The sequence below is a fragment of the Suncus etruscus genome, chromosome 17 (assembly GCF_024139225.1).
Source record: "Suncus etruscus isolate mSunEtr1 chromosome 17, mSunEtr1.pri.cur, whole genome shotgun sequence".
In the NCBI taxonomy this organism is placed as follows: Eukaryota; Metazoa; Chordata; class Mammalia; order Eulipotyphla; family Soricidae; genus Suncus; species Suncus etruscus.
The window spans coordinates 41,683,886-41,699,912 of NC_064864.1; the positions used below are offsets into that span (position 1 = coordinate 41,683,886).

General features: G+C 48.5%; 1 protein-coding gene across 1 annotated transcript in view; it reads right to left on the reverse strand.

Moving 5' to 3' along the window:
* The window catches only part of CRTAC1 (cartilage acidic protein 1), a 541,606-nt gene that overhangs the window by 426,831 nt on the left and 98,748 nt on the right, over window positions 1–16,027 (reverse strand). The window contains exons 3-4 of the mRNA XM_049790858.1: window positions 15,313–15,509; window positions 2,763–2,899 (exon numbers count right to left, since the gene is read on the reverse strand). Of these exons, the coding sequence (XP_049646815.1) occupies window positions 2,763–2,899; window positions 15,313–15,509 (334 nt within the window). The remainder of the gene's footprint in view (window positions 1–2,762; window positions 2,900–15,312; window positions 15,510–16,027) is intronic.

Sequence of the window (16,027 nt, forward strand, 5' to 3'; positions counted from 1 at the left end):
TTAAGCCAGTCACATCCACCCTGCTTCTTGGTAGGGCTATTGAGAAGATGAAATGAGACAACTCATGTAAAAATCCTTTAAAAAGATAAAAATGCTATATAAATATGAGACACAATCATTGATCAGGGGCCGCTGGTAAAAGACCGTTCTGAGTGGTATCCAGAGAGGAGGTGTGTGATTGGGGGTGGGGTGGGCTGAAAGGCAGCAGAGTGGGGATATTTGGGGCTGAGAAAGGCTAAGGGTGAGAATTCTGTGCCTGTGCTGGGAACACTGACTTGGACAATGGCTCTCAGGCTCCTGTCCACAGCAGTCACTTGCTTGAATCCAGATCCTTTCTTACCCGCAGGGCTTGCGAGCTCAGAGACTATGGAGGGTGCAGAGCCTGCATTTCTGGCAATGTTGATGCTATTTGTGGGACTTCCGTCTGAGAGCCACTACTGACCAGGTATACTAAAAGGCACCAGGTAGGAATTGTGGGACTGAGGGGCTGAGGAAGGAGTCGGGTAAGTGTAATAGAATGTGTGGTTCGAAATTTGTGTCTGATATTGCTGTCAGGTCATATGCTTCATTTGCAGTAGCCTTGCTTTGCATGTGGCTGACCCCAAATCCATCCCTACCGCTGCACATGATCCTCCATGCAGTGTCAAGAGTGACCTCGAGGGGCTGGAGAGATAGCACAATGGTAGGGCATTTGCCTTGCATGTGGCCAACCTGGGACAGACAGGGTTCAGTTCCCGGCGTCCCATGTGGTCCCCCGAGCCTGCCAGAAGTGATTTCTGAGTGCAGAGCCAGGAGTAACTCTTGAGCACCGCTGGGTGTAGCAAAAATAAATAAATAAATAAATAAATAAATAAATAAATAAAAAAGAGTGACCCTTGACAGAGCTGGGAACAGTCTCTGAGCACCACTGAGAGTAACCCCAAATTTCTCTACCAAAAAAATCATTTCAGGTAGACAAGCCCTTGTTCCTGGCTCTGTGGCAGCTTCCTCCTGGATCCAAGTCATTTGCTTACTTGCTTGAAGCTTTAGCTTTTTTCTCTGTAGATTGGGGCTAGGACAGGACTCACTTCCTCAGCTCATTCTGAGGATTCAGTGAGATGATGTGTGCAAACTCCTCAGCTCAGGACCTGCCATGCAGCTCGGGAAACAAGTATTTGCTACTGTGATGGATGGCTTCTGAGTCTTCTGCACCATTGCTGCGTCCTTAGCAATCCACTGCCAGGCCTGCCTTGACCTCTTTCTACTATTCCCCTCCACTGCCAAGGTGGGGCCAGACCCAGAAAACAACGCCTTTCCTCATGCCAGACCCATTTATGGGGGTCTTTTCAGAGTGTCCAAGGCAGGGAAGGAGCAAGGACTAGGTAGGTAAGCTGCCAAGTGCCACAGCGGGACTGGAATTCTTGCTCTTGGCATTACAGTCCTGACTTGCTTTTCTTTCTTTTGTCCTTTGCATTTCACATGGTGCCTTTGTCCTGTGTTCAATGTAAGGGTGTACATACGACCTTGTTAAGGACAAAGGGTGCATCTCTTTGTGATCAACCTTCAGGGCCTCCCACCAGGTCTAAGAATGTTCCAGTCTTAGCCAAAGGTGCAATCTTGGTCTGGAGAGGCTGAGCTTGGGAGCCAGGAGGAAAGTGGGAAGAAGCCCCCATCTGGGCCAGCTCTGGTGCCTCCAGTCTCCCATTCACTGGGGTCTCACTTATGAAGCCCCCTCCCTTTCCCCTCCCACCAGGCAGGAGTCCAGGTGGCACGAATTCAGGTCAGGGCTAAATGTGGCTTCACAGCCCAGCTTGGCTTCTCTTCCAGGCACCAGCTTGTTAAGAAATAAATATTTATACCTGGCACCTGCCTTCTCCCAAAGCCTGGAGGCCCCTGCTGTGAATATTCACGCTGAATCCCCAATCCCCTTGGTGCCATTTCAATCCCCAAATGTGCCTGGTCCCCTTGCCCCTGCACCCTGTGAGTGCCAGAGACACAGGGCTCGGGGATCGGCTGTGTCAGGGCAGCAGCTGGGTCCCTGATTTAGTAATGACTGTTTATAAAGCCAAGGAGGGGACAGCAGGGGAGCAGGTGACAGGAGGGATAAATCACCTCCACAGTGTGTCTCTGGCTTGGCTGGGCCAAAAGCCTGAGCGAGGGGTCCCCTAAGGGCAGATGGCTGCAGCTGCTTCAGCCCCCAGTCCTTAATATTTTTCCCCCATGCACTGTGGCTTGGCACCTTTGTGCGGGGCCAACTAGCTGGACCTGGAAGTGTGGATGGAGTTATTGTTTCACTAAAGGATGTGCTCATTCAGGTGCCCTAAATCTCCACCCATGAGCCCCTTTATTTTTCCATAATTATAGATGGGGTGAAGGGCCTGACTTTATTACTGTACAGAGCTGGCTCTTCATAGATACTAGCCAAGCCAGTGAATGAGGAAGCCCAGATGGCCAAATGACATGAGCCATATCCACCTCCATGGCAGGCTTCTGGACCCTCCTCTATTCAGTAGACATGATGCTGCTACCCACCCCCTGGCCTTAAGCCTCATAGGCTGCTGGAGGACACACAGATGAGGAGGGTGGAAACCTATTGTACCTCATCCTGTAAGCACTGATGGTAAATCTTTGGCATCAGGGACCTAGGTAGGTACCAAGATGATGCATTCTGGGACTTGGCCCTTGAGAACCCCACAAAGTGGGGATGTGTGGGCACGTCTGCTTGCTGATTCTTCTCCTAGATCTCATGACACTATGTCATTCCCATGCAGCCCTGAACTCACCGTCCTGTCCACGCAGGCCACAGAGCGCCCGGCAAAGAGGCTGGCCACGCCTCGGGCCACGTTGACCTCATCACTCAGGATGTCCTCCCAGCGGTTGTTGCGGAATTTGAACAACTTGTCTGTGTATGTTGCCACCCCTGGAGAAAGAAGGAAAGGGAGAGCTGCTGGATGGGTGCAGGTCTGTGGTCGCCACCTAACCACAGGTTTGTGGCCAGGGGCTGAGGGTTGCCGATGCTCAGATGAGACTCCTCTGGGGACTCTACATGGGGGCACACTGGGATTCTCACTCAAAGGATCCTTTGAGGCTCAGGAAAATGATCATCTCAAGGAAACTGTTCAGTAGACTAGTGTGGCCAAAACATGCTATGCTCATGGGAGGCTGAGCACTATTGTGAGCCCAAAGGGGAGATAGATAGATAGATAGATAGATAGATAGATAGATAGATAGACAGACAGACAGACAGAAAAAGATGTACAAAATGCCCAGGGTTAAAGTCATGTGTTGAAAGCAATTGACCCTGGTTTGATTTTCAATACCACATATGGAGGTCTCTCATGAGAACAGAATCAGGAATAGTCCCTGAACATTGCCTGGTGTGACCTAATACCTACCCCCTCTAAAAAAAAAATAAATAAATAAAAAAGAAAAGAAAAAGGGAAAAAAAGAAAGAAAAGACTATGGCTGGCCCTACCTCAGGAATGAGAGAAGAGATGGTCATTGTGTATAAATGACGACCCTCTATAATGGGATCTCCCCTTCTACTCTGGGGGCCTCCCAGAGGAGATTGGCTTCCTCTTGAAATGTCTCCTGTGGGTGGTGGGTCTGGACTCTGAGCTCTCATTTCCACCCTTTCCTGTGGAGCAAGAGGGTGCTCTAAACTGGGCGAGGGGCCTTAGCAGCCCTGGGAGGTGCCAACTCCCCATAGAACCTGGTTATCCTGGGAGTTGAGATGTGCTGAGCTCTTCTCTTTGGGACACTGACCCCTTTGAGAACTGGATGACCTTGAACAGTAGGACCCTGAATTCAGTGGTTCCTCCAGTTCAGACTTGGTGAGATCTGGGGTTCTCAGGGCTAGAGGCATGCCCACCTCATCCTGCCAGGGGAGAGTACTCCTTTTTTACCTCCCCTCTCAGTGAGCTCTGTTAATAGGAAACCAAGTATTCATGTTTTAGGAGGGACCATCTTTTACCCTTGAGGACCAGTGTACAAATACAGGAAGATGAAAGTGGAAGAAATCAAGGTGGGGTGCCCTGAATTGGGCTCTTTGTTTACTCTAGAAGAAGAAATGAGTTCAGAAGGGAACAGCATGACCCAGGGGTGGAGGCTTGGGGTGAGTATGAGGAAAGATGTATGTGTAAAGATGTGTAAGTAGGAAGGGAGCATGTAACTGGAGAAGTTACATGGCGAGTGGGAAGTTACTGGCGAGTGTGAGAGGGTGTGTGTGTAAGAGGGAGGTGAGTGTGAGAGAAGGTGATTGTGAGGGAGACTATATGCGAAGGAAGCTGAGATGTGAAGGAGAACAGGAATAGGACCTGAATGGGGGGAGTGATTTCCCAGAGTGAGGATGTACATGTGAGGAGTGTCAGGAGAATGGGCATGCAAAGTGTGTGTGAGTGAGTGTGGGATACATGAGAGAGTGATCAAGGAGGAGTGGGGCCTCGGAACTTCTGCCCAGGAGAGGATGGACGAAAGGCTTTATCTCTCTGGAGCCCCGGAAACCACTGTAACAGCTGAGTCTGGAGCTGACCTTAGGGATACTTGACAGATGTCTGGGAGCTGGCCTCAAGCCGAGCCATCCTGTCTATCCTTCTGGGGATAGAGGCCTACCCAGGGGTGCTATGAGGAGGAGAGCAGACACAGGAGGCCTGCAGATTAGTTTAGGGGAGGCTAGGAATGAGGACCCACAGCTGGCTTTGTGGGAGGGAGGCCCCCTGGCAAGTGAACAGCCAGTTCTGGGCACAAGTGCAGACCCTGACTTCTAAGACATGAGCTTGCCTGCTGCATGGACTCCAGTTAGCAATGGAGTCTTGGCTTATTTCATCTGCTTCTGGCCTTGTTTCCTGATCGAGGGAGTGAGGGAGCCATGCCTCCCTTACAGGGGTGTTTGGGGCCAACCAGGAGAAAACTCAGGGAAATCCTGGCTTCACAAAGCCCCACCCCCAGTCCACAACTGCCCCCACCTCCAGTTCCTGAGCACTAGATGTGTTGAGAAATCTACATTTTCTCCTACATAGAGATAGGAAGGTAGCCGTGCACACACCATTTATTGCATGAGGCCCCCAGTGGAGAGAGGGCAGCACCCATAATTAAACACATTAATGTTTCTGCAGTGAAATATATGAATATTCACACTAAGAGGGATAAATAAAGCCTATAAATAGTTCACTTCAGCTCAGGACAGGTTTTGCCACGACGTGAAAAGCAAGCTCTGAGGCTTTCTGAAGTGTTTTCTTTGGCTTTCAGGACTTCAGACAGAGAATGTGGTCCCAGGCTGCCAGAGGCACAGCTCTTGCAGAACAGGTGGCCCTGCCAGTGTTCCTCATGCGTAGGGGGTTTCCATGCAGGATCCTGCACGCTCCTTGTTCTCCAGCTTCTCCTCCAGGAAACAGCCCTGGGTCTTCATCAGCCTGAGCCCCTGGAGGCTGCACCTCAGCTCAGAAGTCCTCCTGAAAACCAACCTCAGGGACAAAACTGCATCCCATTTTCCTGGTAGTGCTCATGGGCTCTGCTAAACTCACTGCTGCAAATGACCTAGAGAAGAAAACATGCTCTGGGGACTGGGTCTCTTTTATTTGCCTTCTCACCTCTACTTCCCTTGCTCACCTAAGACCTCAGTTCTCAGAGTGTCCTGGAGTAACCCTGTTGTTCATGAACTTCTAGAGAAAACATCGCAGGAACATAAGAGTTTGGCAAAAAACCAATAGTAGGCTATGGTCTCCTGGGAAAGCCTCAATGGACACTCGCTTAGGAAAACTTTTAAAACTCTTCAGCACTGAATGGCCTGAAAACAAATGGCAATACAATGCTTGCTTGATTTCACTTCATCTAACCTTTCTCCAATGTGCTTGGCCATAGAACCCCTCCTGGCTGCTCATCCATTAGCCTCTGTGAACCAGCCTTGTGCTTAATACGTTGCTTGTCCAGTCAGGCCCTGGGCTTCGTGGCCAGGCACTTAGGGTGCTGTGGTAGTTAGCCTCCTCCCCCATTCGAACCTCCTGACTCCCTGGCTGCCCAGAGATGTCCAGAAGAATAAACTAATTAAAGTAAAATGTGCAACGGCAATGCTGCGCCTTGTAGATCATAAATGAGAACGGCAAAATCAATGGCAGCCCTTCTGCAGGCCGAGGCCTGGAGGCCTGGGCGACAGGAGGGATGGGAGCCTGTGATTTAGGAAGAGCGAATGCTCTGGCAGCTGCAACCTGGGTAATTAGGTGTGTCAGGAAGACAGATAAACAGCGAGCCGAGCGGGTCGATGGTACAGGTAATAAACACTCAGCATGGCCCGGCCAGGGTCTCTGTACATGCCTGCCTCTGGCTCCTTGTAGCTACACTTTTCCTTGGGGCTCCTCTACCTTGGAGGGGGTGGGCAGCAGCTAAGGAAGAGGAGATGGAGAGGGCAGAGGTTGTGGAGAAACTGAGGATATTCAAGGTCACAGAACTCTGAGGGCACAGCCTTGGGAAGGCACCAAGAAAGGGTTCCTAGTCCTGCCCTTCTGTAGGGGTTTGGTTCTGAGCATTGAGAGACTTGAGGACTCAACATAGGGAACTGTCAATTGCTCCCTCATGACCAGTTTGAAGACCCCATGGGTGGGACTTGTGCCACCTTGCCCTGCTGAGTGCTAGATGGTGTGGAAAGTCTATTCCTCAAGCTAGAAGTGTCCGGTCATTTGGATATGCGAGTCCTTATGTGCCAGGACTACACATGAGCCCACTCACTACTCCTCCTACAGCCCCACAAGTTGAATAATATCATACCTAATGGATAGGACTTGAGGTCTGAGGGTCAATCTGAGATCCCATAACTTGCAGGGCAGGACAGGACCCAAGTGCCACTACGACAAAGGGGCCATAGGGACCAGAGAGGACCTCATGGGGAGAGGTTCTAAGGACTGGGAGTATCAGTGAACCTTAGCATGACTCATGCATTGTGCACTTAGTTTGCCCAGGTCCCTCACAAAGCCCTTATTTGATGTTCTAGTGTCAAACATCTAGTCTAAGTCTTGTGGTCTTCGTTAGACAGACTGCAGCCTTTCATTTTTTATTCTGAATATGGGGTCAAACGAAGTTCGGCAATAGTAAAGAGTTTCTGAATGCAAATGACTAAAAGTTAATTCAAAATCTACTGGTTAGGTCTTGAGAAATAATATAGGGTTAAGGCACTTGCCTTAGATATAGCTGACACCGGCTTTAGCTGACACTTGATCCCCAGTGCCAGAAACAGTCCCCTGAATGCTACTTGGAGTGATCCCTGAGCATAGAACTAGGGAGAAAGCCCTGAGCACTGCTGGCAGTGGCCCAACTATCTCCCTTCACCTTCGTGAACTATTTAAGGAATCTGGGGTGTTTCTGGCTCTTACCCACATTGTATTTCTCAGGCAAAAGACTTTATGAGTAGAAAAAATTTAAGAGACCAAGTGTCACCCAATTAATGCAGAAGGAGAAATTAAGGAGTAGAGAGGTTAAGCAAGTTGCCCAAAGTCACAGAGCACGGAAGTAGTGGAGACAGATGTAAATCCAGGGCATTGACTCAGCACTGCTGTGATGGCTTAGCAGAGCCATGAAGGTGATGCCTGAGACTGAGAGAGTGAGACTGGAGCTACTTAAACTTTTCCCACTCATAATCCCTTTTGACTGAGACACACAACACAGGTGAGTGCTGCCAGAAGTACCTCATATTCATTATGCATTTTGAATTAATTTTTGATTGTGGTACATTCAAAAGCCTTTCACTGTGGCTAAATTATTTTAGCAATCCCTGCATTCAGTTGCCCATGTGGGGTGGTGACCCATAGTGGGACTATAGCCAAAAGCACAGAAGAGCATGCATTTGCTCAGGGAAGGTTTGTGCAGATGCTGGAGGAGAAGCAAGGAGAGCAGGAGAGATATGCCACTTCCAGGACCAAGAGCAAAGGGCCTTTCCTGGCTTCTGGCTGGGGAAAAGTAAGCTGGTGATGTAGTGAGAAGTGGCTAAAATGGGAGAAAAAGAAGTGAGCTTTTTTTTTTTTTTTTTAGATCAGGTTCCATCCAGGGTGACAAGGACAGGGGAGAAAGCACTTGATGCAGGAGCTGGGACAGGATGGGCAGTGGCTCAGTGTGGTAGGCAACACAGTATGGCACAAGAACCAAATCAAAGATTCCAGGCCAGTTGGAGACTGGAGCTTGGCTCGAGACTGGCCTAGAAAACATGCCCAGAAGGCATGTGAGGGAGAGTCGCTTGCATGAAAGTGAGCTGGAGCCAGGGAGCAGGGAAAGGCCAAGGTCACACACTGAGTCTCATGGAACAGCCATCTCTAGGCACAGGAGGAAAAGGAAAGAGGCAGAGGAGTCACTGACAAATAGGAAAGGGGAAGACTCTGTGTTGAGGGTAAAGGTGGTAAGCAAGCAAATGATATTCTAGTCTTCACTTCTAGTCTCTACTTCCCCACACACCAGAGGGAACCCCAAAGTTACTGGGAAGGTGAGTTTGGGCCATCCTAGGACTTAGTCTATGGATTATTGTCCTGAGTACTTCCCTGCCACCAGGGGCTGTCCCATCTCCAGGAAATGACTTGACTCTGGTCTAGTGTTGGTGACAAAGAGAAAGACCAGGAAGTGATAGGAGAATGAACTCCAATTCCAATACCATTCATAAGCCAAAGAGACTTGTCAGATACTTCGGTTTAGATTGATTTTGGTCAAGTTGGGTAAACTTACCTTTTCCCCATTTGTGAAATGGGATGAGAATAGCCAATTACTCATCAGCCAATCATTATGAGGCTTAAAGAAGAACCATAGCTGGCATGACCAGCATGACCATTATCCCAGTCCATCAATTACCTCCAACCACTGCTGCCACTATCACTATCATGCTATGGCCACCATCAGTTCTATCATTCTAACCATCATCTTCCTCATCACCTCCACTCTCTTCCTCCTTATCACTAGTATCACCATCTCTGACTCCTTGATCATAATCATCGCTATCATCATCATCACTAAGTTCTCTGCATTATTGTCCTCCTCATAACCAGCTCCCTCAGTCATCACCATGACCATTGTCGCATCATTACTACCAGCATCCTCCTAACTCTCATCCTTACCTTTACCACCACCACCATTCTCTTCATCATCAATTCTACCACCATGATTTCCAAATTCTCCTCTTATCACCCCAAAACCAACATCACTGTCCTCATTATCACCGTCACCACTCTTGCTGTCACCACTTTCCTTTCCTCTTCCTCTTGTCATCACCTCCACCACTGATCATTATCCAGGAAATGTCAGAGCATGCTCACTGTAGGTCTCCCATGAGCCCTTTCCCCAGACACAACCATGACAATGGAGCATCAAGTGATTTACCAGCTGTGGCCAACAGAATAGCATCAAAACAGTGATAAAAAGAATGAATGCTCAGGCAAAATTGTTTTTAAAAAGCTTTAACAAAACTAGGCTCCCCACTGTTCCTGGATAGAAAGTTTGATCCTAGACTTCTTTCTTTTCTACAGAGAGAATATAAATCCCATATCCCTGCAAGGTACTTTGTCCACATTAGCGTTACTTCTTCTCTACAGTAATGCCAAGAAGATAGAATCTCCATTTGACAGACAATATAGAGGTAATGCTGAACTTCTTAGTATGGTATCTCTGACTGAAAAGTATTAAAGTGCTGGATCTTGGGCTGGTGGAGGGAAGGTCTTTGTTCCCAAGGGGCCTCATTCTTTTATTTATTTATTTATTTATTTATTTATTTATTTATTTATTTATTTATTTATTTATTTATTTTGGTTTTATGGGTCACACCCGGCAGCACTCAGGGGTTACTCCCAGCTCTATGCTCAGAAATAGCTTCTGGCAGGCTTGGGGGACCATATGGGATGCTTGGATTCGAACCACCAACCTTCTGCATGCAAGGCAAATGCCTTATCTCCATGCTATCTCTCTGGCCCCAAGAAGCCTTATTCTAAGTTAGGACCATTGACATGAACTTCAGGGCCTTATCCTCTTTTGTTTTGGGAGTCACACCTAGCAATGCTAGGGCTTACTCCTAGCTCTGTACTCAGGATTACTTCTGGTGATGCTCAAAGGATCATACAGGATGCCAGGGACCCAACCTAGGTTGGCTATATAAAAGGCAAATGCCCTACCTGCTGTACTATGACTCCAGCCCCATAGCCCCATCCTCTTTACTATGTTGCTTTGACAGCATTAGCCCATTTTTGCTTCTTGTGTGGCTTCCTGTGAATGAGGCACAATGGGACTAGAACAGGCGCCTAAACCAAACTGGAATTCATTTCACTTATGAGGGGAAATGCCACACCGGAGGAGCAACATATCTACACAGTTTGCGTTAAAGGGAATGTGGCTGGAATCAGGGTAACAGGGATCCTACCCAATAGGACAGAGCCCCAGAACTGTGTGTTTGAGATTTTACTTGTACAGGAAGCCTAATCCATACTGATAAAGACTATAAGCCGTTCATCTGGAGTTGGGTTCAAAACATTGTGTTTTGATGAACTTCCAGCTGTGAGTGATGCTCTAGACCAGTGCCGGGCTGGGAGAAGCCAGGTGTGGGGGTGTGGGTGCAGCTGGCATGGCGCTGGGTGAAGGAGCAGCCGGACAAGGGAAGCTCTGCAGCAGATGGCTCATCTGCTGTGTAGGCAGAGGCTGCGAGTGCAAGCCGCCCCCACTTTCCTTTCTTCTCTGTGGCACAGTGACTGACGCTTCCTCTCTGAGAGGTCACAAAAACCCCCGCTGAAGTCCTAAGTATATCACCGAGCCCAGAAACTATCAAAAAAAGAGGGATAAATCCAACTTCACAGAAATAAAAAAATGTTCCACATTGAAAACTCCACCAGAAGTGAAGACAAAAGAAAAATGGCAAACAAGGGGAAACCATTTGCAATGCGTATTACAGGCAGAGAAATAATTTCCCTAATTTATAAAGAGATGTTTGAAATCAATAAGAAAAAAGGCCAATAATCAATAGAGATGGGCAAAGGCTATGGGCAGACAAGAGATTCAAAGATATAAAAATGTGTTCAGTCCTCCTCATGTTAAGAAAAATGAAACTACTTAGATTCTAATTTTTTCCCCCATCAGATTGGCAAATATTTTATAAAGTGATGACATGGTGTTGGTGAGAATGTTGGCAAGTACTCACTCGAATCGAGGTGGATGAGAATGTAATTAGCACTATCCCTTTGAAGGACAATTTGGCAATGCCCACCAAAACTGCATATATTCCTTGAGGTAGCAATTCCATTACTATAAACTTACCTTACAGAAACCCCTGCAATTGCAACAAATGGAAGGTTGAATAAGCTTATGAATTTGATGACACAATGTGTAAGGTAAAAGAATGCTAGTAACTTGGATGTCCATCAATAGAGATCCAACTCAATGGAAGGCAGAGCCATTTATAGAGTTTCACATAAGAACCAAAATGTCACCAAAGAACCAAGAATGTCTCTATCTGCCACTAGGAAATAAAATCCAAAATGGCTTATTAAGTCTAAGGAGCATGATGCAAGCTCACACTGTGAATAGAATATACAGCTGTTTGGAGAGAAAGGCCAGAGGGATATTTAGATGAACAGTATTAGATTTCTAGAGACCATTTGTAGAACTAAATGAATGAAAAAAAGATAAGATGTGAGACTCACTGTTCCTGGATACCCAGCTAGCACCCATACTCCACTGACCAGGTCACTTGGGCAAAGCTGCTCCAGAACTCACAGCAGAGTAGAAAAGGACCTGCTGGGGGGGACTGCTCTGTCAGAAGCTGCATATTGTAGAGGGAGAAACTCACACTGATGTGGGTCCCCCTTGCCTCCTCCTGTTTTTCAGCAAATGGTATTGCAGGAAACATACTGACTGCTGTTTTCTCTGGCCAGTTAAGCAAAAATTGGTTTCCTGATACAGCACTTCTTAGGATTTTGGTCAGTTTTCTGTCTTTCCTTTCCTTGACCCACTTTCTAATCCCTTTTACCCTGTTGGGGCCAGCAACCCCTAACCCATGCCCTCTTATTTCTCTCATGGGCATGGATATTCTTGACCCAAAACATTTTAGTACAAGGCTTTGCATGCTTCTAATCTCTTTTTTGACTCTTTGTCTTATAGACCATGAGGAAGATTTGAACCTCACAATTCTGACCCAGGAGAAGCTTAAATCTCTGGTTTTCGTCATGCCCCAGTTAACAATTATTGCCTAGTGAGGACTTCAGCACCATCATTGATGATCTCAGCTGTGCATCCAAATGCATGAATTAAATGCTTATGACCTGTTTCTAAAAATCCAGCAGAAAACAAGACCAAATATGTGTACTCACAGAGTTTACATGAAAGGACGAATCTAGAACATACTCTAGAAGTGTAGGAGGAGGAATAAAATCAACAAAGGGTATGGGGATGCCGGGTCCTACTTGAAGACCTCCTCATGAGCAGGAGAAAGAGTGGTCAGAGGAGAGCTGGCTCTCCCAACAGATTCTGAGAGACAAAGACCTTGCCAGTGCTCCTGGAACCCTAGGAGAACCACACTTAAGACAGTGGCTGAGACAGAACTCAACGTCTTGCCTGAGATCATTAAGGAATAGTGAGGTAGTGCACACTGATTCCCTGATCCAGGCAGAATCTCTGTCCTTCTCCAGCCACTACAATGCTACAATACACTTAGGCTGGAGGAGAGGAAGAAACTGCTCACTCTAATGCACATCCTTCTCCTCTGCAACACTCTATTGTAAGCCAGAGGAGGTTTCAATGATAACCTCTGGAGAGGATGCAGGGCATTGTAAGGTGGAAATAGCTGCATTCCTCTCCAATAGGATCCCATCTGCTGCTGAGCCACTTAAATGAAAAATGAACTCCAACACCTAGGCCTCCCTAGATGCCACAGTAGGCCCTTAGAGGTGCCCATCCACCTTTCCCAAGCTAACATCCTCAAACCTTGAAGTCCAGGACTAAGCCTTGTGCCTTGCCCTCTTTTTTGTCTTCCTTATGTCGGGAAACATCTTCTTGGTCTGTCCTCATCTGGTTGTCCTGGATTTTGTTTGACAAGTTTTAATTGTACTTTTAAGACAGGCAGCATGGGTCCAATACAAAACATCCAACACAGTGACATTGTCCTGAAGGTGCTGAGTCAGTGGCAGAAAGCAGACAGCAAGTTACCTGGGGGAATATAGGCTGTGCTGGGTGCAGGTTGTGGATGTTAGGAAAACAGGATTTTGTCTGGTCATCCATGGGCACATCCTGGGGATCTAGAATATTTATAAGCCTGTGTAAACAGAAGGCCTCAGAGCAAATCTGTCCATTGAAGGTAATTGTTCGAGCATGCTTGGGTTCTAGGAGACGAACCTGGAACTCACTCCACTCCAAAGCATGTACCTGGGAATGCCCAGAGAGGTGGGAACTGGTTCCCACCTGCAGAAAGTCCAGGTGGGCTGGGCTGCAGAACACTTTGGAATGTGGGGGCATTGCAGCCTCCCCAGAAAATGCCAATGTGCCGCATGGGCTGAGTGCTGCTGAACAAGGATACCCAGCAGGACCTGGAGAGTGCGGTAGGGGCTGCTGCATCATACACCTGGACAGGAAGGAGGAGCAACTGCCCCTCCTCAGCATCTTGCCTGCTGCCCTCGTGCAATCCTCCCCAGCTTTCTCACTTCTGCTTCCTACTCTGCTTCCCCCAAGGGTCTCACCCCTTTATAGCTAACACTGGCTGCTGCATCCCTCCAGCCCCGACCTTGCCCCCCCTGGAAGAGCTGATCAGCCCATCAATTAACTGTGTCCTAATCCAATCTTGGCTTGGTGGGAGCTAGGGCAGTAAATCCAGCTGGGTAATCATGCCCTGATATTTGTGTAGGGATAATTGCTATCTCTCAGGCCTCACTTGGTGGCAAGATGAGATGGAAACCCATAAAACACCACTCGGGGCTGGGGCTCATTGTTTCTTGGCTGCACAGAGGTGGCGGGCTGCCAGCCCTGCCTGCCCCTGCCCCTGGCATAGACCCCAACCTCTTTCCTTCCATTCATGCAACTGGCAAGGTTCAAAATAAGGAGAAGTCTGGAGGCTGGATCCAGATTGCGGCTTATCAGTCAGTGTGAAAGCCTCCATGTGTCTGCATGTGCACACATACGTGTACATAGAAGAGGTAGTAAAGATGGCCCCAAAGTCAAGTAGACCTGCTTCCAGGTTGTGGGAAGATCCAGAGCCTTGAACACGCAGGCCTGAGCCATACAAGACCAATCCAAGAGATTGCTGCAGGGCCCATCCATCTTAACCCACAGGGAACTGTGGTGCTGTGTGATACCCCAAGATGGGATAACCAAGCCTGGAGATCCTCCAGATGTGACCCACAAAGGCAGTCTTTATTTTAATCAGTTGAGGTCAGGCCTAGAGAACATGAGAGTTCAGAATGGGAAGCCCCCAAACACAGATTCCCCCCAAGGCATAAGACACTGAGTGTCCTCCCATGAGTCCACGACCCCACACGCCAGGGCATCTTGGACTTAGGACTGAGCAAGACTCTAGTGGCTGGTGAAAAGGATGAACTGAGCAAAACCCTGACTCTTGGCACTTGCAAGGTGTGTGAGGCCCTGGGAAAGCCATGTGAGTTGTGTACCTCAGTTTCCCCAACTACAAAGCAGGATACAGCTGTGTGGGCCAAACTGCCCTCATAGTTATGAGGTTCAGTGAGATGATGAATACAAAACCTTAGGTGCGGGCCTGTCTGGAAGACATTCTTCAACATTCCTGTGCCACTGCTACTGTGTTTTTGACTCTTTAGCTCATCCGCCTGTATTCCTAAGTGGGTTCCTGCTACCCAGAAGGTGGGCCTTAGCCAGCAGCACCGTCCCAGCCCTCATACATATAAGTAGGCCCATACACATCTTAGGAACCTCACCCTCAGTCCCAATTCCTGGTCTCTGCCAAACCCAGATGAAATGCTTGGAGCAAACATCACATGCACCCTATCATGTCTATTCTTCGAGCCCTGGCACCTCCTGTGTGGCATAGAGTTGGTGCTTATCCCCTTGAACTTGTGGTGCTTAGCTGGAAGCTAAGGATGGGGAGTCATGAAGAACTTCAAAGCATTTTTGGAAAAGCTCCTTTGGAAGCAGCAGAATGGGGTCCTGGGACCATCTACTGATCCTCCTTCGTCCTGCCCAAGGGATCAGCAGAGGCAGTGGGAGGTCCAGGGTGGCAAAGGGCAGTGTGTGGAGGAGCAATGCTGCTCTGTCTCTAAGCACAGAAGGGGACATCACCCCGTGCTCCTGTGCAGGGCTGTCAGGGGCATGAGGAGCAGGGGTGTGGGCCTGAGGACAGGAGGCAGCAGAAAGAGGAGGCTCGCTCACCCGAGAAGGCATTATTGGTGTTGAGGAAGTAGATCTCCTCCCGGCCGTCTCCGTCAATGTCGCAGGCTGTGACCCCGATGGCGTAGCCCTGTCGGTCACGCAGTGCATAGTAGGGGGAGCTGCGCTCGTCCACAGCGATGTTCACCAGCCGTTTCTGGGTCCCGTCGTACTTCAGGACCAGGTTGGGGCCATTGTACCTGCAAGAGGTAAGGTAGTTGGGGGAAGCTCCACTGAGAGGAAGCAGCTCAGTGCTCATACCATATCATGGAGAGGGGAGACTCCACTCCAAGGCATTTCAGGGAACCCTGCAGCCTCCCCACAGAGCCCCTGAGAGTCTGACATAGTCATATGAAGACACAGGCTGATGGGAACAGTCAACTGGCACTCTCATAGGATGTGGAAAATCATGGCAAACCCTCACTCAGGCTCATCCTGTCATGGCTCTTGCCTGTTTCAACAAAAGGCACCTTCTTATTTCTGAGCATATCTGTTTCAGTCCAACACCCAGGAACAAAGGCACAAGGAGCAACAGGGTCCTCCTTTTGCCCTCCATTTTATAGTAGAGCCCCCTGATGAGTTTCCTGAGAAACTTGGATTCTCTCTTTTTTTTTTTTTTTTTTTTGGTTTTTGGGCCACACCCGGTAACGCTCAGGGGTTACTCCTGGCTATGCGCTCAGAAGTCGCTCCTGGCTTGGGGGACCATATGGGACACCGG